An 18963-nucleotide genomic window follows, 5' to 3' on the forward strand; every position below is an offset into this window, starting at 1 on the left:
CATGCAGGCCGACAGCCATCATGACAGCAGCAGTTTCATCAGGCTTGACGTGGCCTGCGGTGACCACCAGGGGGTGCTGGCGGACGGCCACTGCGCCGCCGAGGTGCGCTACCGCTGCGCGGGGCCGTGCCGCCTGGCGCTGGAGGTGGTGGTGGTTATGGCGCCCCCTACGCCCGACCGCGCGGAGCTGCGGCTCTTCAGGACCGGGTGGACCAGCGGCCCGCGCCGTCCACGCCACCAGAACCACATGCCCAGGTGGGTTCTGACGACGACCCGCTCCGCCAATGCCCACCATCACTCATATCTATATCTTTATCCCATTCGGAAACGCAGCAGGGGGGACCTTTATCAATGTGTTCCATTCATAAACTAGCCTACACAGTGAAATCTATGGTAATAAAATTACACTCATAGGGCCTGATTCATTAAAAAGAAATACGCCACCGTTACACTGTGGCGGAAACAGATATCGTATTTATCCGTCCGATCAAGCTACGTTGAGATGACGTGTTATTCAGAGAGCGGTGTGTACCACAGGTGCGCTGGCGTATCGCAGGTGTATGTCATACTGAATGCAGTGGGTGCAAAGTGATCGGAAAAGCACCCGACAACCTCATTTGCATTGATCCACGCCCCATATCGCACCATAAAAGGCTTCAAGCATGACTCAGCAGACAGCAGTTTGGTCTGTCAAAAAAAGAAAAAAGGCTTTGCAGCCGCAGACTATGCGGCTTCACAGCCGCGGTCAATGCATGAATATAGCCCGCACTCTATTAAAATGTCCACAACGGTGCGTGCTCCGCTGCTGAAGCAATATCATTATAATTTATTTAATTAAGTTCGGGACCAAGGCGGGTGCTGCACTCACACCTTTGCAGTCAGAGGTAAAATATAGGCTATCCGATATTTAAAATATCGGATATATGTCAATGCAAAAGTCGTCTTTTGAGAGAGAGAGAGAGAGAGAGAGAGAGAGAGAGAGAGGGGAGAGAGGGAGGGGGGCATGGCTTGCGCGATAAAGAACAGTACAAGCATATACATTCATAAGTGAATAATTGGGATCCTCTTGTCTGAAGAATTTAAGAAATTATAATCCAGTGAGTTTATCCAGTGAGTTAAACTATTCTGTGTGTGGCATCCATGCATGTGATCAATATCAATACATGATATTAATTTGTACTGTTCACCACACGACCAAATGCTATATTACAACTCGGCAATGATAAGCCCTTATAGGCTACTGATGAATGCACCTGAGGGTTATAAAAAAAGAAACAACACTCGCCTGCAGAAGTAAAATAGATATCCGATGTATCAGATGTAAATTAATTTCATGATGTCGTCATATTAAAATGATTCGCGGGACACGGCAAACTCATGAGATCAATGTAGTAGCCTACAGCATATAGCCTACACAGCTACAACGTTGCCCATATTATAATTAATTAAGGTGAGCTGGCTTAAAACTGACTGGCCAAATTGCACGCTGTGGATTTATAGCCCTCGTCGTGACTGCTGTCTGTCTGTCAGACCGGCATGTCTGTCAGTCTGTGAACCATAGAATGCCATAGATAGACCATATAACAGTCGGGCCGGGCCGTGTTCTGTCCTTGCCGGGCTCACCGCGCCGTTATATTAATTTTCCAATGTAAATTTCACCCAGATTGGACTCTGTTCAGCGGCCGCATGCTGCTGTCCGCCCCCCCCCCCCACACACACACACACACACACACACACACAGACAGTCAGAGAACTGACTCACTAAACAACACTAACACACACTAAACAACGTTGGATTCGTACAGTGCAGAATGCAGATAAGTGTAGGCCTATGTTCTTATTATAATTGTGAGTTTGTTTTTTTAAATGCAGCGCGAGTCCACGGGAGCCGATCTACAAGCTCACAACGCACTGCGAGTAGCCTAGAGAAGGCTGTCAAGTGAGCAGCGCAATCGCGCATGCTATAGAAATATCCTAATAAATAAATAAAAAGGTGTCGCTTGCAGGGGCAGTTTCCTTATGGGACTTGACTCTAGAATGCATGCATAGGCATACAAGTGCAAGTGCACTCGGCTTTTATATATCATTTTTTTATGTGCTGAACAATGTTAGGGTCGGGACACATGCCTACATATTTTATCTGCGATTTGGGAACTATTTATTGATTCAGCATGAAGACTAAAGCCTTCTGAATATATCCGTAAATTCGTCCGCCACCTAAAGAGGTCCCGTGGGATTTTACGGAGTTTCCGACCAACCTACGTGAGCGTCAAGTTCACGGCCATTTCCATGAATTCCAAATTAATGTGGGAAATCCACGTAAATGCCCGTCATTATATCAGCGTAAACGCGTTGAAGAATCAGGCCCATAAGGTGCATGTGTCGTGCCGTCTGGGACCCCCCCCCTCTCTCTTCCTCTCTCTCTCTACGCACGCAGCCACACACTGTTCTTTTGGGCATGGAGGCACAGCGCTGCATGAGCGCACTGATATAACTCCCCAGCCCCCACACAGTGACAGCACTGCATGTTTACGGCACGCACAGACAGACAGAATATTCTGTAGGCTATAATAGGCTACACTGCAGTGTTTTTATGTGTTTTCTTAAGCAATTGATTAATGTACACGTCCTCATTTCGATCAGGGCTTCAGACAGTCTCCTCACTCGACCACGTCTATCCACGGTAACGGGACATCTTTGTGCTGCGTAAAATATGCCTTCTCCGTCTCCAACTGTGTTCAGCTCCTCACCCCTCGCCACATTGTTTGCTTCATTTCCTTTATTTACTGCGGATTGCATTCACACCTGCACCGAATCGTAGTCAAGTGCGATTGGAAGCGAAACCCCCGTTTTTGCTCGGAGTAAAATGCAGTTCTTTGCTGCGCATTAGGATTCGAATGAGCCTTCACACCTGCCAAACGAAGCGCACTTTCTGACAATGCGCGGCAGGTTTCGTTTTAATCCCAGCAAAGCTCTCTGGTGAGAATGTGACCTTAGTTTCACTAAACCAATTCAAATGCCTTTCAGGTACATTACACAACATCAAGATCAATAGAAAACATAACACAAGATCTCTTGTAACCCAGACAGACACCCCTCCTGCTCTATATAGCACTTGGTAGGCCTACCTTCCTCCACTCAGTCAAGAGGATCACCAGTATACTGCAGGAGAGCCATGCGGTGCCAAACAATCACAATCAAACCCCCATGACAACAAACATAATATGCTGTGACAATAAGTACTTGTTTCTCTTTTACAATTCACTGTGAGTTACAACAATAACAATAATGCACCCATGTTCATTAGCACCGTCTTCCAAGCCGGCCGGCAAAGTTAGGGATGTGTAATTTATAGGTATGAGCATTGTTCTCCATCAGTGTATGTGCCCCGTGACAATCTCCATATTCTAACTTTATGCTTTTACTTTGTTTTTATTTATTTATTTATTTTTGCCAAATAATGTTTTGTTTGTATTTGTTTTATGTTTGGTTTCTGTCTGTTTCATTATATTCTAACCTTTTGTGTGATTTTTTTCTTTTTTCTAAATTAACGCCCGACGTGATCATCACACACAGAAGCGTCAGAAGGTCAAAATGCGGTGATGCGGCAAAGTGATGCGTCCTGAGCTCATAACCCGCTCTACGATCCTGTAGATCAGCTATTTTTTTTTGAAAAATGGTGAAAATGCCTTTGAATAATATTATTCTTTCAGAGCGAAGGTTTTTAGCTCTGATATTTGCTTCTGGAATAACATATTTTCAGATGGGGGTCCGACCGTCCGGTCCACAGCCAAACACAGATCATTCTGGGGGTCCGGTCCACAGCCAAACACAGATCATTCTGGGGGTCCGGTCCACAGCCAAACACAGATCATTCTGGGGGTCCGGTCCACAGCCAAACACAGATCATTCTGGGGGGCCTTGACATGATAATAGTTTGAGCACCGCTGACATATAGAAAACATTTTTCAGAAAAGTAATTTGTAGAATCTGGTGTCAGGTAAATGTATATATGTATATAGAGCCTATAGTTGTCTGAAATTCTTTATTAGGAACAATCCCTTGAGATGAACCATCCCGTTTCACAAAATACACTTCATACATAGAGACACTTTTTTACAAACAATTCAACCAGACAAAACAAAACAAGACAAAACAATACAATTCCTAGATAAACAAGAAACAAACAACAACAAAACAACAAAACAAAGACTGCAACAAAACAACATTTCACATAACATGGACATAACGTAGACATAACAAATTGATCATTGCATCATGATTAGTGAAAACATGAACAGGTGGTCTCCAGATGAGAGGACAGCACAGTTTAGAACAAATGAAAAGATGTTATTGAACGAATATGGACAGGTAGATTGTTCCGGTCACAAGGAGCTTTGAACATACATGATTTTTTGATAGTTACTTTCTGTCTGTCCACCAGGTGGCGCCGGGTGCTCCTCAGATTCCCGCCATCCGTCACCTACCCACGCGGCTTCTACAACAGGCGCGTCCTGGACGTGCGGCACGTGACTGTCCGCGCGTGGCTGTCCCACCGCTCCCCCTCCCCCTCTTCCCCCTCCCCCTCCTCCCCCTCCTCCTCCTCCCCCCCCTCCTCCTATGACCAGGCCGTGTGGAGGGACTCCAAAGTGCTGCGGACCGTCCCGGTCTCCGAGCGGCCCCCCAGACCCCCGGCCGCCTGTCCTTCGTGGTCCGCGGGGCTCCTGTGGCGGCTGCTGGCCACGCCCACACACACCGCCGTCTACCATCAGTGTCCACATGACTCAGGTCAGACCTCACTCAGCAGCCACACCGCAGCACCACGGACGCGTGTCCAGACCGCTGACCGAACCGTAACCCTGTCAAATGATCCCCATTTAAAGCTGCTGTGTGCAGTTTGCATGTTCTCCCCGTGTCCCCTAGGGTAGGTACACTCACATGTTCTCCCCGTGTCCACTAGGGTAGGTACACTCACATGTTCTCCCCGTGTCCCCTAGGGTAGGTACACTCACATGTTCTCCCCGTGTCCCCTAGGGTAGGTACCCTCACATGTTCTCCCCGTGTCCCCTAGGGTAGGTACACTCACATGTTCTCCCCGTGTCCCCTAGGGTAGGTACACTCACATGTTCTCCCCGTGTCCCCTAGGGTAGGTACACTCACATGTTCTCCCCGTGTCCCCTAGGGTAGGTACACTCACATGTTCTCCCCGTGTCCCCTAGGGTAGGTACACTCACATGGTCTCCCCGTGTCCCCTAGGGTAGGTACACTCACATGTTCTCCCCGTGTCCCCTAGGGTAGGTACACTCACATGGTCTCCCCGTGTCCCCTAGGGTAGGTACACTCACATGTTCTCCCCATGTCCCCTAGGGTAGGTACACTCACATGGTCTCCCCGTGTCCCCTAGGGTAGGTACACTCACATGTTCTCCCCGTGTCCCCTAGGGTAGGTACACTCACATGTTCTCCCCGTGTCCCCTATGGTAGGTACACTCACATGTTCTCCCCGTGTCCCCTAGGGTAGGTACACTCACATGTTCTCCCCGTGTCCCCTAGGGTAAGTACACTCACATGTTCTCCCCGTGTCCCCTAGGGTAGGTACACTCACATGTTCTCCCCGTTTCCCCTAGGGTAGGTACACTCACATGGTCTCCCCGTGTCCCCTAGGGTAGGTACACTCACATGGTCTCCCCGTGTCCCCTAGGGTAGGTACACTCACATGGTCTCCCCGTGTCCCCTAGGGTAGGTACACTCACATGGTCTCCCCGTGTCCCCTAGGGTAGGTACACTCACATGTTCTCCCCGTGTCCCCTAGGGTAGGTACACTCGCATGTTCTCCCCGTGTCCCCTAGGGTAGGTACACTCACATGTTCTCCCCGTTTCCCCTAGGGTAGGTACACTCACATGGTCTCCCCGTGTCCCCTAGGGTAGGTACACTCACATGGTCTCCCCGTGTCCCCTAGGGTAGGTACACTCACATGGTCTCCCCGTGTCCCCTAGGGTAGGTACACTCACATGGTCTCCCCGTGTCCCCTAGGGTAGGTACACTCACATGTTCTCCCCGTGTCCCCTAGGGTAGGTACTGTCATTTCAGTGAAGTAATAAAATATGATCAGGCTATTGTATATATTATGGTAAAAACCACCTTTGTCTGTGCCTCTCCAACACATCCACGTGGCATCGATTCAACTCCCTTTTTGCAACGGTATAACTCTAGCTAAAAGAATATTCATGAAGCAAACGTTAGTTTTTTTTGTTTGTGCTTTTTCTGGTCTTTGTATATTACTTTTTGTCAAGTACAAGCCAGCATGAGTTGAGGCGATGAGAGAAAACAAACCTTTCCTTCATTGCATTAATAAGACGTTCTTAACTTTCCTTCAAAAATGTTTCTTTATTTTAAACTGCATGGTGTATATAGGTGAGTAAGGTGACACTTGATTATTCTCCAATTGTAACAATGTACAATAGCAGAATGTAAGAATATAAGTGTATATATAGCCTATGCCTAATTGCCTATCAGAATCGAGCATTAATTCAACCAAGCTGTGTAATGAATTGCATTAACGTACTGTAGCCTACCATACAGATGAGTTAAAATAAGATCACATCATTATTCATTCAAAATGAGTACATTCTGTATTGCAGGTTTTACTGTGAAAGGTGTACAAATGGAACAAAACGAACCCGTACACTGATAATTTTGTACACCATAATGGGGACTTTTTTTCCTTTCTTATTGCGAAGCAGTGAGCACTTACTACGAGTAAGACGCACGAACGCGGGAAGCGAACGCAGATCGTAAATTGCAATAACAATTAGAATAAATTACGAATTAGTGTCACTCAGCTCCATATATGGGCACAAAAGGGGCCAGGTCCACAACAAACAAATCACTGGCCCCTTTTGTGCCCATATATGGAGCTGAGTCCATATTTGGATAGCGGGACAGACAGACAGACAGACAGACAGACAGACAGACAGACACACACACACACACACACACACACACACAGACATGATCTGCTAGGTCTCATAGTAAGTGCTCACTGCGTTCGCAATGAGACCTAGCAGATCATGTCTGTCTGTCTGTCTGTCCGTGTGTCACGCTTTTGTGCCCATATATGGAGCTGCTTTGGGGACTCCTTATATGGTTATGGCTGAGTTAAAAACTTAACTTAAAAATAACTTAACTTAAATATGTACGAGCTGTGTTCGCTTCCCGCATTTGCGCGTCTTACTGGTATTCTCAAACACAACTTCAGTACAGTGAGTGCATTTGAATGTTGTCTCATCTGGCCATTAGGAACCCCTTTTGGTGTTTTAAGCATTACTTTAGCTATTGGAAGAAAAAAAATAGCAGATCTACAAGCTCATAACGCGGCACCGGGTGCCGCACTACCAGCTTGTAGATCTACCAGCTTGTAAGCTAAGAGCTTGTAGGTCTGCTATTTTTTTAAAAATCGTAAAAATGTGGCGCAAATCTTTGAATATATATTCTTTCAAAGTGAATGTTTTTAACTCGGGTCTAAATGAGTTCATGTGTTTTTGTCTTGTGTACACACACACACACACACACACACACACACACACACACACACACACACACACACACAGCCACGGTGGACATGCTGACGTTCCCGCTGGCGAGCAGCGGGGAGCGCTTCGGGGTGGTGAGGACGTTCCAGCCTTTCATCAACGCAGACCTGGAGAGAGAACGCCTGGAGGCCGTCACCAGACCCAGGTGAGAGAGAGAACGCCTGGAGGCCGTCACCAGACCCAGGTGAGAGAGAGAACGCCTGGAGGCCGTCACCAGACCCAGGTGAGAGAGAGAACGCCTGGAGGCCGTCACCAGACCCAGGTGAGAGAGAGAACGCCTGGAGGCCGTCACCAGACCCAGGTGAGAGAGAGAACGCCTGGAGGCCGTCACCAGACCCAGGTGAGAGAGAGAACGCCTGGAGGCCGTCACCAGACCCAGGTGAGAGAGAGAACGCCTGGAGGCCGTCACCAGACCCAGGTGAGAGAGAGAACGCCTGGAGGCCGTCACCAGACCCAGGTGAGAGAGAGAACGCCTGGAGGCCGTCACCAGACCCAGGTGAGAGAGAGAACGCCTGGAGGCCGTCACCAGACCCAGGTGAGAGAGAGAGAACGCCTGGAGGCCGTCACCAGACCCAGGTGAGAGAGAGAACGCCTGGAGGCCGTCACCAGACCCAGGTGAGAGAGAGAACGCCTGGAGGCCGTCACCAGACCCAGGTGAGAGAGAGAACGCCTGGAGGCCGTCACCAGACCCAGGTGAGAGAGAGAACGCCTGGAGGCCGTCACCAGACCCAGGTGAGAGAGAGAACGCCTGGAGGCCGTCACCAGACCCAGGTGAGAGAGAGAACGCCTGGAGGCCGTCACCAGACCCAGGTGAGAGAGAGAACGCCTGGAGGCCGTCACCAGACCCAGGTGAGAGAGAGAACGCCTGGAGGCCGTCACCAGACCCAGGTGAGAGAGAGAACGCCTGGAGGCCGTCACCAGACCCAGTCACCTATGATATAGATATTCGTATGAGTCTTGATGACTCTTTCTACGTAGCACTATTATTTGATGTGTTACTATGTTTTTTCTCTTGCTTACTGTAAGTCACTCTGGATTTAGCTAAATGCCTAAATACTCTTTAAGTACTGCTTCCCCAAACCTTCATTCCTTGGAGCCCCTCTCAGTGATGTAAAGTAAGTAAGTACTACTCATGCATTAGCTATACTAAAAGGCCTACTTTCACTTATTATTTTTGGGCTTTTTGGACGAGTTCCAAGTTACTTAGACTAGACTTAGAATAGAGGGTATGCGCGTGACATCATCGTACCTGGAAGTTATGCGGGAACGCCCACTGAGTGGCAAAAAACTACTTTCTGGCCTTAACCCATTCTGACCTGAGATCAGATTCATACGAGGTTTCCACTGGACACACACTGGTCTGATTAACCCATTCTGACCTGAGATCAGATTAAAAAAAAGCGACCTACAAGCTCGTAGCGCGCCACTCGGTGGCGCGCTATGAGCTTGTAGATCTGCTATTTTTCAATAGCTAAAGCATAACATGATGCTAACACCAAAAGGGGTTCCCGGTCAGAATGGTTTAAGACAGCCCATTCATCCACACATAAAAGTCCTGTCTGGTTGCATTAAAAAATGTTAAATTCACCAACATTAAAGTCCCGTCTGATTGCATTAAACAATGTTAAACTCACCAACATTAAAGTCCTGTCTGATTGCATTAAACAATGTTAAACTCACCAACATTAAAGTCCTGTCTGATTGCATTAAACAATGTTAAACTCACCAACATTAAAGTCCTGTCTGGTTGCATTAAACAATGTTAAACTCACCAACATTAAAGTCCTGTCTGGTTGCATTAAACAATGTTAAACTCAACAACATTAAAGTCCTGTCTGATTGCATTAAACAATGTTAAACTCACCAACATTAAAGTCCTGTCTGATTGCATGAAACAATGTTAAACTCACCAACATTAAAGTCCTGTCTGATTGCATTAAACAATGTTAAACTCACCAACATTAAAGTCCTGTCTGATTGCATTAAAACAATGTTAAACTCACCAAAATTAAAGTCCTGTCTGATTGCATTAAACAATGTTAAACTCACCAACATTAAAGTCCTGTCTGATTGCATTAAACAATGTTAAACTCACCAACATTAAAGTCCTGTCTGATTGCATTAAAACAATGTTAAACTCACCAACATTAAAGTCCTGTCTGATTGCATTAAACAATGTTAAACTCACTAACATTAAAGTCCTGTCTGATTGCATTAAACAATGTTAAACTCACCAACATTAAAGTCCTGTCTGATTGCATTAAACAATGTTAAACTCACCAACATTAAAGTCCTGTCTGATTGCATTAAACAATGTTAAACTCACCAACATTAAAGTCCTGTCTGATTGCATTAAACAATGTTAAACTCACTAACATTAAAGTCCTGTCTGATTGCATTAAACAATGTTAAACTCACCAACATTAAAGTCCCGTCTGATTGCATTAAACAATGTTAAACTCACCAACATTAAAGTCCTGTCTGATTGCATTAAACCATGTTAAACTCACCAACATTAAAGCCCTGTCTGATTGCATTAAACAATGTTAAACTCACCAACATTAAAGTCCTGTCTGGTTGCATTAAACAATGTTAAACTCACCAACATTAAAGTCCTGTCTGATTGCATTAAACAATGTTAAACTCACCAACATTAAAGCCCTGTCTGATTGCATTAAACAATGTTAAACTCACCAACATTAAAGTCCTGTCTGGTTGCATTAAACAATGTTAAACTCACCAACATTAAAGTCCTGTCTGATTGCATTAAACAATGTTAAACTCACCAACATTAAAGCCCTGTCTGATTGCATTAAACAATGTTAAACTCACCAACATTAAAGTCCTGTCTGATTGCATTAAACAATGTTAAACTCACCAACATTAAAGTCCTGTCTGATTGCATTAAACAATGTTAAACTCACCAACATTAAAGTCCTGTCTGATTGCATTAAACAATGTTAAACTCACCAACATTAAAGTCCTGTCTGATTGCATTAAACAGTGTTAAACTCACCAACATTAAAGTCCTGTCTGATTGCATTAAACAATGTTAAACTCACCAACATTAAAGTCCTGTCTGATTGCATTAAACAATGTTAAACTCACCAACATTAAAGTCCTGTCTGATTGCATTAAACAATGTTAAACTCACCAACATTAAAGTCCTGTCTGATTGCATTAAACAATGTTAAACTCACCAACATTAAAGTCCTGTCTGATTGCATTAAACAATGTTAAACTCACCAACATTAAAGTCCTGTCTGATTGCATTAAACAATGTTAAACTCACCAACATTAAAGTCCTGTCTGATTGCATTAAACAGTGTTAAACTCACCAACATTAAAGTCCTGTCTGATTGCATAAAACAATGTTAAACTCACCAACATTAAAGTCCTGTCTGATTGCATTAAACAATGTTAAACTCACCAACATTAAAGTCCTGTCTGATTGCATTAAACAGTGTTAAACTCACCAACATTAAAGTCCTGTCTGATTGCATTAAACAGTGTTAAACTCACCAACATTAAAGTCCTGTCTGATTGCATTAAACAATGTTAAACTCACCAACATTAAAGTCCTGTCTGATTGCATTAAACAGTGTTAAACTCACCAACATTAAAGTCCTGTCTGATTGCATTAAACAATGTTAAACTCACCAACATTAAAGTCCTGTCTGATTGCATTAAACAATGTTAAACTCACCAACATTAAAGTCCTGTCTGATTGCATTAAACAGTGTTAAACTCACCAACATTAAAGTCCTGTCTGATTGCATTAAACAATGTTAAACTCACCAACATTAAAGTCCTGTCTGATTGCATTAAACAATGTTAAACTCACCAACATTAAAGTCCTGTCTGATTGCATTAAACAATGTTAAACTCACCAACATTAAAGTCCTGTCTGATTGCATTAAACAATGTTAAACTCACCAACATTAAAGTCCTGTCTGATTGCATTAAAACAATGTTAAACTCACCAACATTAAAGTCCTGTCTGATTGCATTAAAACAATGTTAAACTCACCAACATTAAAGTCCTGTCTGATTGCATTAAACAATGTTAAACTCAACAACATTAAAGTCCTGTCTGATTGCATTAAACAATGTTAAACTCACCAACATTAAAGTCCTGTCTGATTGCATTAAACAATGTTAAACTCACCAACATTAAAGTCCTGTCTGATTGCATTAAACAATGTTAAACTCACCAACATTAAAGTCCTGTCTGATTGCATTAAACAATGTTAAACTCACTAACATTAAAGTCCTGTCTGATTGCATTAAACAATGTTAAACTCACCAACATTAAAGTCCTGTCTGATTGCATTAAACAATGTTAAACTCACTAACATTAAAGTCCTGTCTGATTGCATTAAAACAATGTTAAACTCACTAACATTAAAGTCCTGTCTGATTGCATTTAAACAATGTTAAACTCACCAACATTAAAGTCCCGTCTGATTGCATTAAACAATGTTAAACTCACCAACATTAAAGTCCTGTCTGATTGCATTAAACAATGTTAAACTCACCAACATTAAAGTCCTGTCTGATTGCATTAAACAATGTTAAACTCACCAACATTAAAGTCCCGTCTGATTGCATTAAACAATGTTAAACTCACCAACATTAAAGTCCTGTCTGATTGCATTAAACAATGTTAAACTCACCAACATTAAAGTCCTGTCTGATTGCATTAAAACAATGTTAAACTCACCAACATTAAAGTCCTGTCTGATTGCATTAAACAATGTTAAACTCACCAACATTAAAGTCCTGTCTGATTGCATTAAAACAATGTTAAACTCACCAACATTAAAGTCCTGTCTGATTGCATTAAACAATGTTAAACTCACCAACATTAAAGTCCTGTCTGATTGCATTAAAACAATGTTAAACTCACCAACATTAAAGTCCTGTCTGATTGCATTAAACAATGTTAAACTCACCAACATTAAAGTCCTGTCTGATTGCATTAAACAATGTTAAACTCACCAACATTAAAGTCCTGTCTGATTGCATTAAAACAATGTTAAACTCACCAACATTAAAGTCCTGTCTGATTGCATTAAACAATGTTAAACTCACCAACATTAAAGTCCTGTCTGATTGCATTAAACAATGTTAAACTCACCAACATTAAAGTCCTGTCTGATTGCATTAAAACAATGTTAAACTCACCAACATTAAAGTCCTGTCTGATTGCATTAAAACAATGTTAAACTCACCAACATTAAAGTCCTGTCTGATTGCATTAAAACAGTGTTAAACTCACCAACATTAAAGTCCTGTCTGATTGCATTAAAACAGTGTTAAACTCACCAACATTAAAGTCCTGTCTGATTGCATTAAACAATGTTAAACTCACCAACATTAAAGTCCTGTCTGATTGCATTAAACAATGTTAAACTCACCAACATTAAAGTCCTGTCTGATTGCATTAAACAATGTTAAACTCACCAACATTAAAGTCCTGTCTGATTGCATTAAACAATGTTAAACTCACCAACATTAAAGTCCTGTCTGATTGCATTAAACAATGTTAAACTCACCAACATTAAAGTCCTGTCTGATTGCATTAAACAATGTTAAACTCGCCAACATTAAAGTCCTGGCTGATTGCATTAAACAATGTTAAACTCACCAACATTAAAGTCCTGTCTGATTGCATTAAACAATGTTAAACTCACCAACATTAAAGTCCTGTCTGGTTGCATTAAACAATGTTAAACTCACCAACATTAAAGTCCTGTCTGATTGCATTAAACAATGTTAAACTCACCAACATTAAAGCCCTGTCTGATTGCATTAAACAATGTTAAACTCACCAACATTAAAGTCCTGTCTGATTGCATTAAACAATGTTAAACTCACCAACATTAAAGTCCTGTCTGATTGCATTAAACAATGTTAAACTCACCAACATTAAAGTCCTGTCTGATTGCATTAAACAATGTTAAACTCACCAACATTAAAGTCCTGTCTGATTGCATTAAACAGTGTTAAACTCACCAACATTAAAGTCCTGTCTGATTGCATTAAACAATGTTAAACTCACCAACATTAAAGTCCTGTCTGATTGCATTAAACAATGTTAAACTCACCAACATTAAAGTCCTGTCTGATTGCATTAAACAATGTTAAACTCACCAACATTAAAGTCCTGTCTGATTGCATTAAACAATGTTAAACTCACCAACATTAAAGTCCTGTCTGATTGCATTAAACAATGTTAAACTCACTAACATTAAAGTCCTGTCTGATTGCATTAAAACAATGTTAAACTCACTAACATTAAAGTCCTGTCTGATTGCATTTAAACAATGTTAAACTCACCAACATTAAAGTCCTGTCTGATTGCATTAAACAATGTTAAACTCACCAACATTAAAGTCCTGTCTGATTGCATTAAACAATGTTAAACTCACCAACATTAAAGTCCTGTCTGATTGCATTAAACAATGTTAAACTCACCAACATTAAAGTCCCGTCTGATTGCATTAAACAATGTTAAACTCACCAACATTAAAGTCCCGTCTGATTGCATTAAACAATGTTAAACTCACCAACATTAAAGTCCTGTCTGATTGCATTAAAACAATGTTAAACTCACCAACATTAAAGTCCTGTCTGATTGCATTAAACAATGTTAAACTCACCAACATTAAAGTCCTGTCTGATTGCATTAAAACAATGTTAAACTCACCAACATTAAAGTCCTGTCTGATTGCATTAAACAATGTTAAACTCACCAACATTAAAGTCCTGTCTGATTGCATTAAAACAATGTTAAACTCACCAACATTAAAGTCCTGTCTGATTGCATTAAACAATGTTAAACTCACCAACATTAAAGTCCTGTCTGATTGCATTAAACAATGTTAAACTCACCAACATTAAAGTCCTGTCTGATTGCATTAAAACAATGTTAAACTCACCAACATTAAAGTCCTGTCTGATTGCATTAAACAATGTTAAACTCACCAACATTAAAGTCCTGTCTGATTGCATTAAAACAATGTTAAACTCACCAACATTAAAGTCCTGTCTGATTGCATTAAAACAATGTTAAACTCACCAACATTAAAGTCCTGTCTGATTGCATTAAAACAGTGTTAAACTCACCAACATTAAAGTCCTGTCTGATTGCATTAAAACAGTGTTAAACTCACCAACATTAAAGTCCTGTCTGATTGCATTAAACAATGTTAAACTCACCAACATTAAAGTCCTGTCTGATTGCATTAAACAATGTTAAACTCACCAACATTAAAGTCCTGTCTGATTGCATTAAACAATGTTAAACTCACCAACATTAAAGTCCTGTCTGATTGCATTAAACAATGTTAAACTCACCAACATTAAAGTCCTGTCTGATTGCATTAAAACAATGTTAAACTCACCAACATTAAAGTCCTGTCTGATTGCATTAAACAATGTTAAACTCACCAACATTAAAGTCCTGTCTGATTGCATTAAACAATGTTAAACTCGCCAACATTAAAGTCCTGGCTGATTGCATTAAACAATGTTAAACTCACCAACATTAAAGTCCTGTCTGATTGCATTAAACAATGTTAAACTCACCAACATTAAAGTCCTGTCTGATTGCATTAAAACAATGTTAAACTCACCAACATTAAAGTCCTGTCTGATTGCATTAAACAATGTTAAACTCGCCAACATTAAAGTCCTGGCTGATTGCATTAAAACAATGTTAAACTCACCAACATTAAAGTCCTGTCTGATTGCATTAAAACAGTGTTAAACTCACCAACATTAAAGTCCTGTCTGATTGCATTAAAACAGTGTTAAACTCACCAACATTAAAGTCCTGTCTGATTGCATTAAACAATGTTAAACTCACCAACATTAAAGTCCTGTCTGATTGCATTAAACAATGTTAAACTCACCAACATTAAAGTCCTGTCTGATTGCATTAAACAATGTTAAACTCACCAACATTAAAGTCCTGTCTGGTTGCATTAAACAATGTTAAACTCACCAACATTAAAGTCCTGTCTGATTGCATTAAACAATGTTAAACTCACCAACATTAAAGTCCTGTCTGATTGCATTAAAACAATGTTAAACTCACCAACATTAAAGTCCTGTCTGATTGCATTAAACAATGTTAAACTCACCAACATTAAAGTCCTGTCTGATTGCATTAAAACAATGTTAAACTCACCAACATTAAAGTCCTGTCTGATTGCATTAAACAATGTTAAACTCACCAACATTAAAGTCCTGTCTGATTGCATTAAACAATGTTAAACTCACCAACATTAAAGTCCTGTCTGATTGCATTAAACAATGTTAAACTCACCAACATTAAAGTCCTGTCTGATTGCATTAAACAATGTTAAACTCACCAACATTAAAGTCCTGTCTGATTGCATTAAACAATGTTAAACTCACCAGCATTAAAGTCCTGTCTGATTGCATTAAACAATGTTAAACTCACCAACATTAAAGTCCCGTCTGATTGCATTAAACAATGTTAAACTCACCAACATTAAAGTCCTGTCTGATTGCATTAAACAATGTTAAACTCACCAACATTAAAGTCCTGTCTGATTCCATTAAACAATGTTAAACTCAACAACATTAAAGTCCTGTCTGATTGCATTAAACAGTGTTAAACTCACCAACATTAAAGTCCTGTCTGATTGCATTAAACAGTGTTAAACTCACCAACATTAAAGTCCTGTCTGATTGCATTAAACAATGTTAAACTCACCAACATTAAAGTCCTGTCTGATTGCATTAAACAATGTTAAACTCACCAACATTAAAGTCCTGTCTGATTGCATTAAACAATGTTAAACTCACCAACATTAAAGTCCTGTCTGATTGCATTAAACAATGTTAAACTCACCAACATTAAAGTCCTGTCTAATTGCATTAAACAATGTTAAACTCACCAACATTAAAGTCCTGTCTGATTGCATTAAAACAATGTTAAACTCACCAACATTAAAGTCCTGTCTGATTGCATTAAACAATGTTAAACTCACCAACATTAAAGTCCTGTCTGATTGCATTAAAACAATGTTAAACTCACCAACATTAAAGTCCTGTCTGATTGCATTAAACAATGTTAAACTCACCAACATTAAAGTCCTGTCTGATTGCATTAAACAATGTTAAACTCACCAACATTAAAGTCCTGTCTGATTGCATTAAACAATGTTAAACTCACCAGCATTAAAGTCCTGTCTGATTGCATTAAACAATGTTAAACTCACCAACATTAAAGTCCCGTCTGATTGCATTAAACAATGTTAAACTCACCAACATTAAAGTCCCGTCTGATTGCATTAAAACAATGTTAAACTCACCAACATTAAAGTCCTGTCTGATTGCATTAAAACAATGTTAAACTCACCAACATTAAAGTCCTGTCTGATTGCATTAAACAATGTTAAACTCACCAACATTAAAGTCCTGTCTGGTTGCATTAAACAATGTTAAACTCACCAACATTAAAGTCCTGTCTGATTCCATTAAACAATGTTAAACTCACCAACATTAAAGTCCTGTCTGGTTGCATTAAACAATGTTAAACTCACCAACATTAAAGTCCTGTCTGATTGCATTAAACAATGTTAAACTCACCAACATTAAAGTCCTGTCTGATTGCATTAAACAATGTTAAACTCACCAACATTAAAGTCCTGTCTGATTGCATTAAACAATGTTAAACTCACCAACATTAAAGTCCTGTCTGGTTGCATTAAACAATGTTAAACTCACCAACATTAAAGTCCTGTCTGATTCCATTAAACAATGTTAAACTCACCAACATTAAAGTCCTGTCTGGTTGCATTAAACAATGTTAAACTCACCAACATTAAAGTCCTGTCTGATTGCATTAAACAATGTTAAACTCACCAACATTAAAGTCCTGTCTGATTGCATTAAACAATGTTAAACTCACCAACATTAAAGTCCTGTCTGGTTGCATTAAACAATGTTAAACTCACCAACATTAAAGTCCCGTCTGATTGCATTAAACAATGTTAAACTCACCAACATTAAAGTCCCGTCTGATTGCATTAAACAGTGTTAAACTCGCCAACATTAAAGTCCCGTCTGATTGCATTAAACAGTGTTAAACTCACCAACATTAAAGTCCTGTCTGATTGCATTAAACAATGTTAAACTCACCAACATTAAAGTCCTGTCTGATTGCATTAAACAATGTTAAACTCACCAACATTAAAGTCCTGTCTGATTGCATTAAACAATGTTAAACTCACCAACATTAAAGTCCTGTCTGATTGCATTAAACAATGTTAAACTCACCAACATTAAAGTCCTGTCTGATTGCATTAAACAATGTTAAACTCACCAACATTAAAGTCCTGTCTGATTGCATTAAAACAATGTTAAACTCACCAACATTAAAGTCCTGTCTGATTGCATTAAACAATGTTAAACTCACCAACATTAAAGTCCTGTCTGATTGCATTAAAACAATGTTAAACTCACCAACATTAAAGTCCTGTCTGATTGCATTAAACAATGTTAAACTCACCAACATTAAAGTCCTGTCTGATTGCATTAAACAATGTTAAACTCACCAACATTAAAGTCCTGTCTGATTGCATTAAACAATGTTAAACTCACCAACATTAAATTCCTGTCTGATTGCATTAAACAATGTTAAACTCACCAACATTAAAGTCCTGTCTGATTGCATTAAACAATGTTAAACTCACCAGCATTAAAGTCCTGTCTGATTGCATTAAACAATGTTAAACTCACCAACATTAAAGTCCCGTCTGATTGCATTAAACAATGTTAAACTCACCAACATTAAAGTCCCGTCTGATTGCATTAAACAATGTTAAACTCACCAACATTAAAGTCCTGTCTGATTCCATTAAACAATGTTAAACTCAACAACATTAAAGTCCTGTCTGATTGCATTAAACAATGTTAAACTCACCAACATTAAAGTCCTGTCTGATTGCATTAAACAGTGTTAAACTCACCAACATTAAAGTCCTGTCTGATTGCATTAAACAATGTTAAACTCACCAACATTAAAGTCCTGTCTGATTGCATTAAACAATGTTAAACTCACCAACATTAAAGTCCTGTCTGATTGCATTAAACAATGTTAAACTCACCAACATTAAAGTCCTGTCTGATTGCATTAAACAATGTTAAACTCACCAACATTAAAGTCCTGTCTGATTGCATTAAACAATGTTAAACTCACCAACATTAAAGTCCTGTCTGATTGCATTAAAACAATGTTAAACTCACCAACATTAAAGTCCTGTCTGATTGCATTAAACAATGTTAAACTCACCAACATTAAAGTCCTGTCTGATTGCATTAAAACAATGTT

At 40.3% G+C, this 18963-nt stretch overlaps 1 protein-coding gene across 1 annotated transcript in view; it reads left to right on the plus strand.

Annotated features, from left to right (window-relative positions):
- Positions 1-7621: 7621 nt before the first annotated feature.
- LOC308319541 (protein sel-1 homolog 3) overlaps positions 7622-18963 on the plus strand; it is a gene marked incomplete at both ends in the record, with an annotated part of 57260 nt that continues 45918 nt past the window's right edge. The window contains one exon of the mRNA XM_080769646.1: positions 7622-7737. Coding sequence (XP_080625772.1) covers positions 7622-7737 — 116 coding nt within the window. The remainder of the gene's footprint in view (positions 7738-18963) is intronic.

The sequence above is a fragment of the Protomyctophum bolini genome, assembly GCF_963924005.1.
Source record: "Protomyctophum bolini genome assembly, chromosome: 8".
Taxonomy (NCBI): Eukaryota; Metazoa; Chordata; class Actinopteri; order Myctophiformes; family Myctophidae; genus Protomyctophum; species Protomyctophum bolini.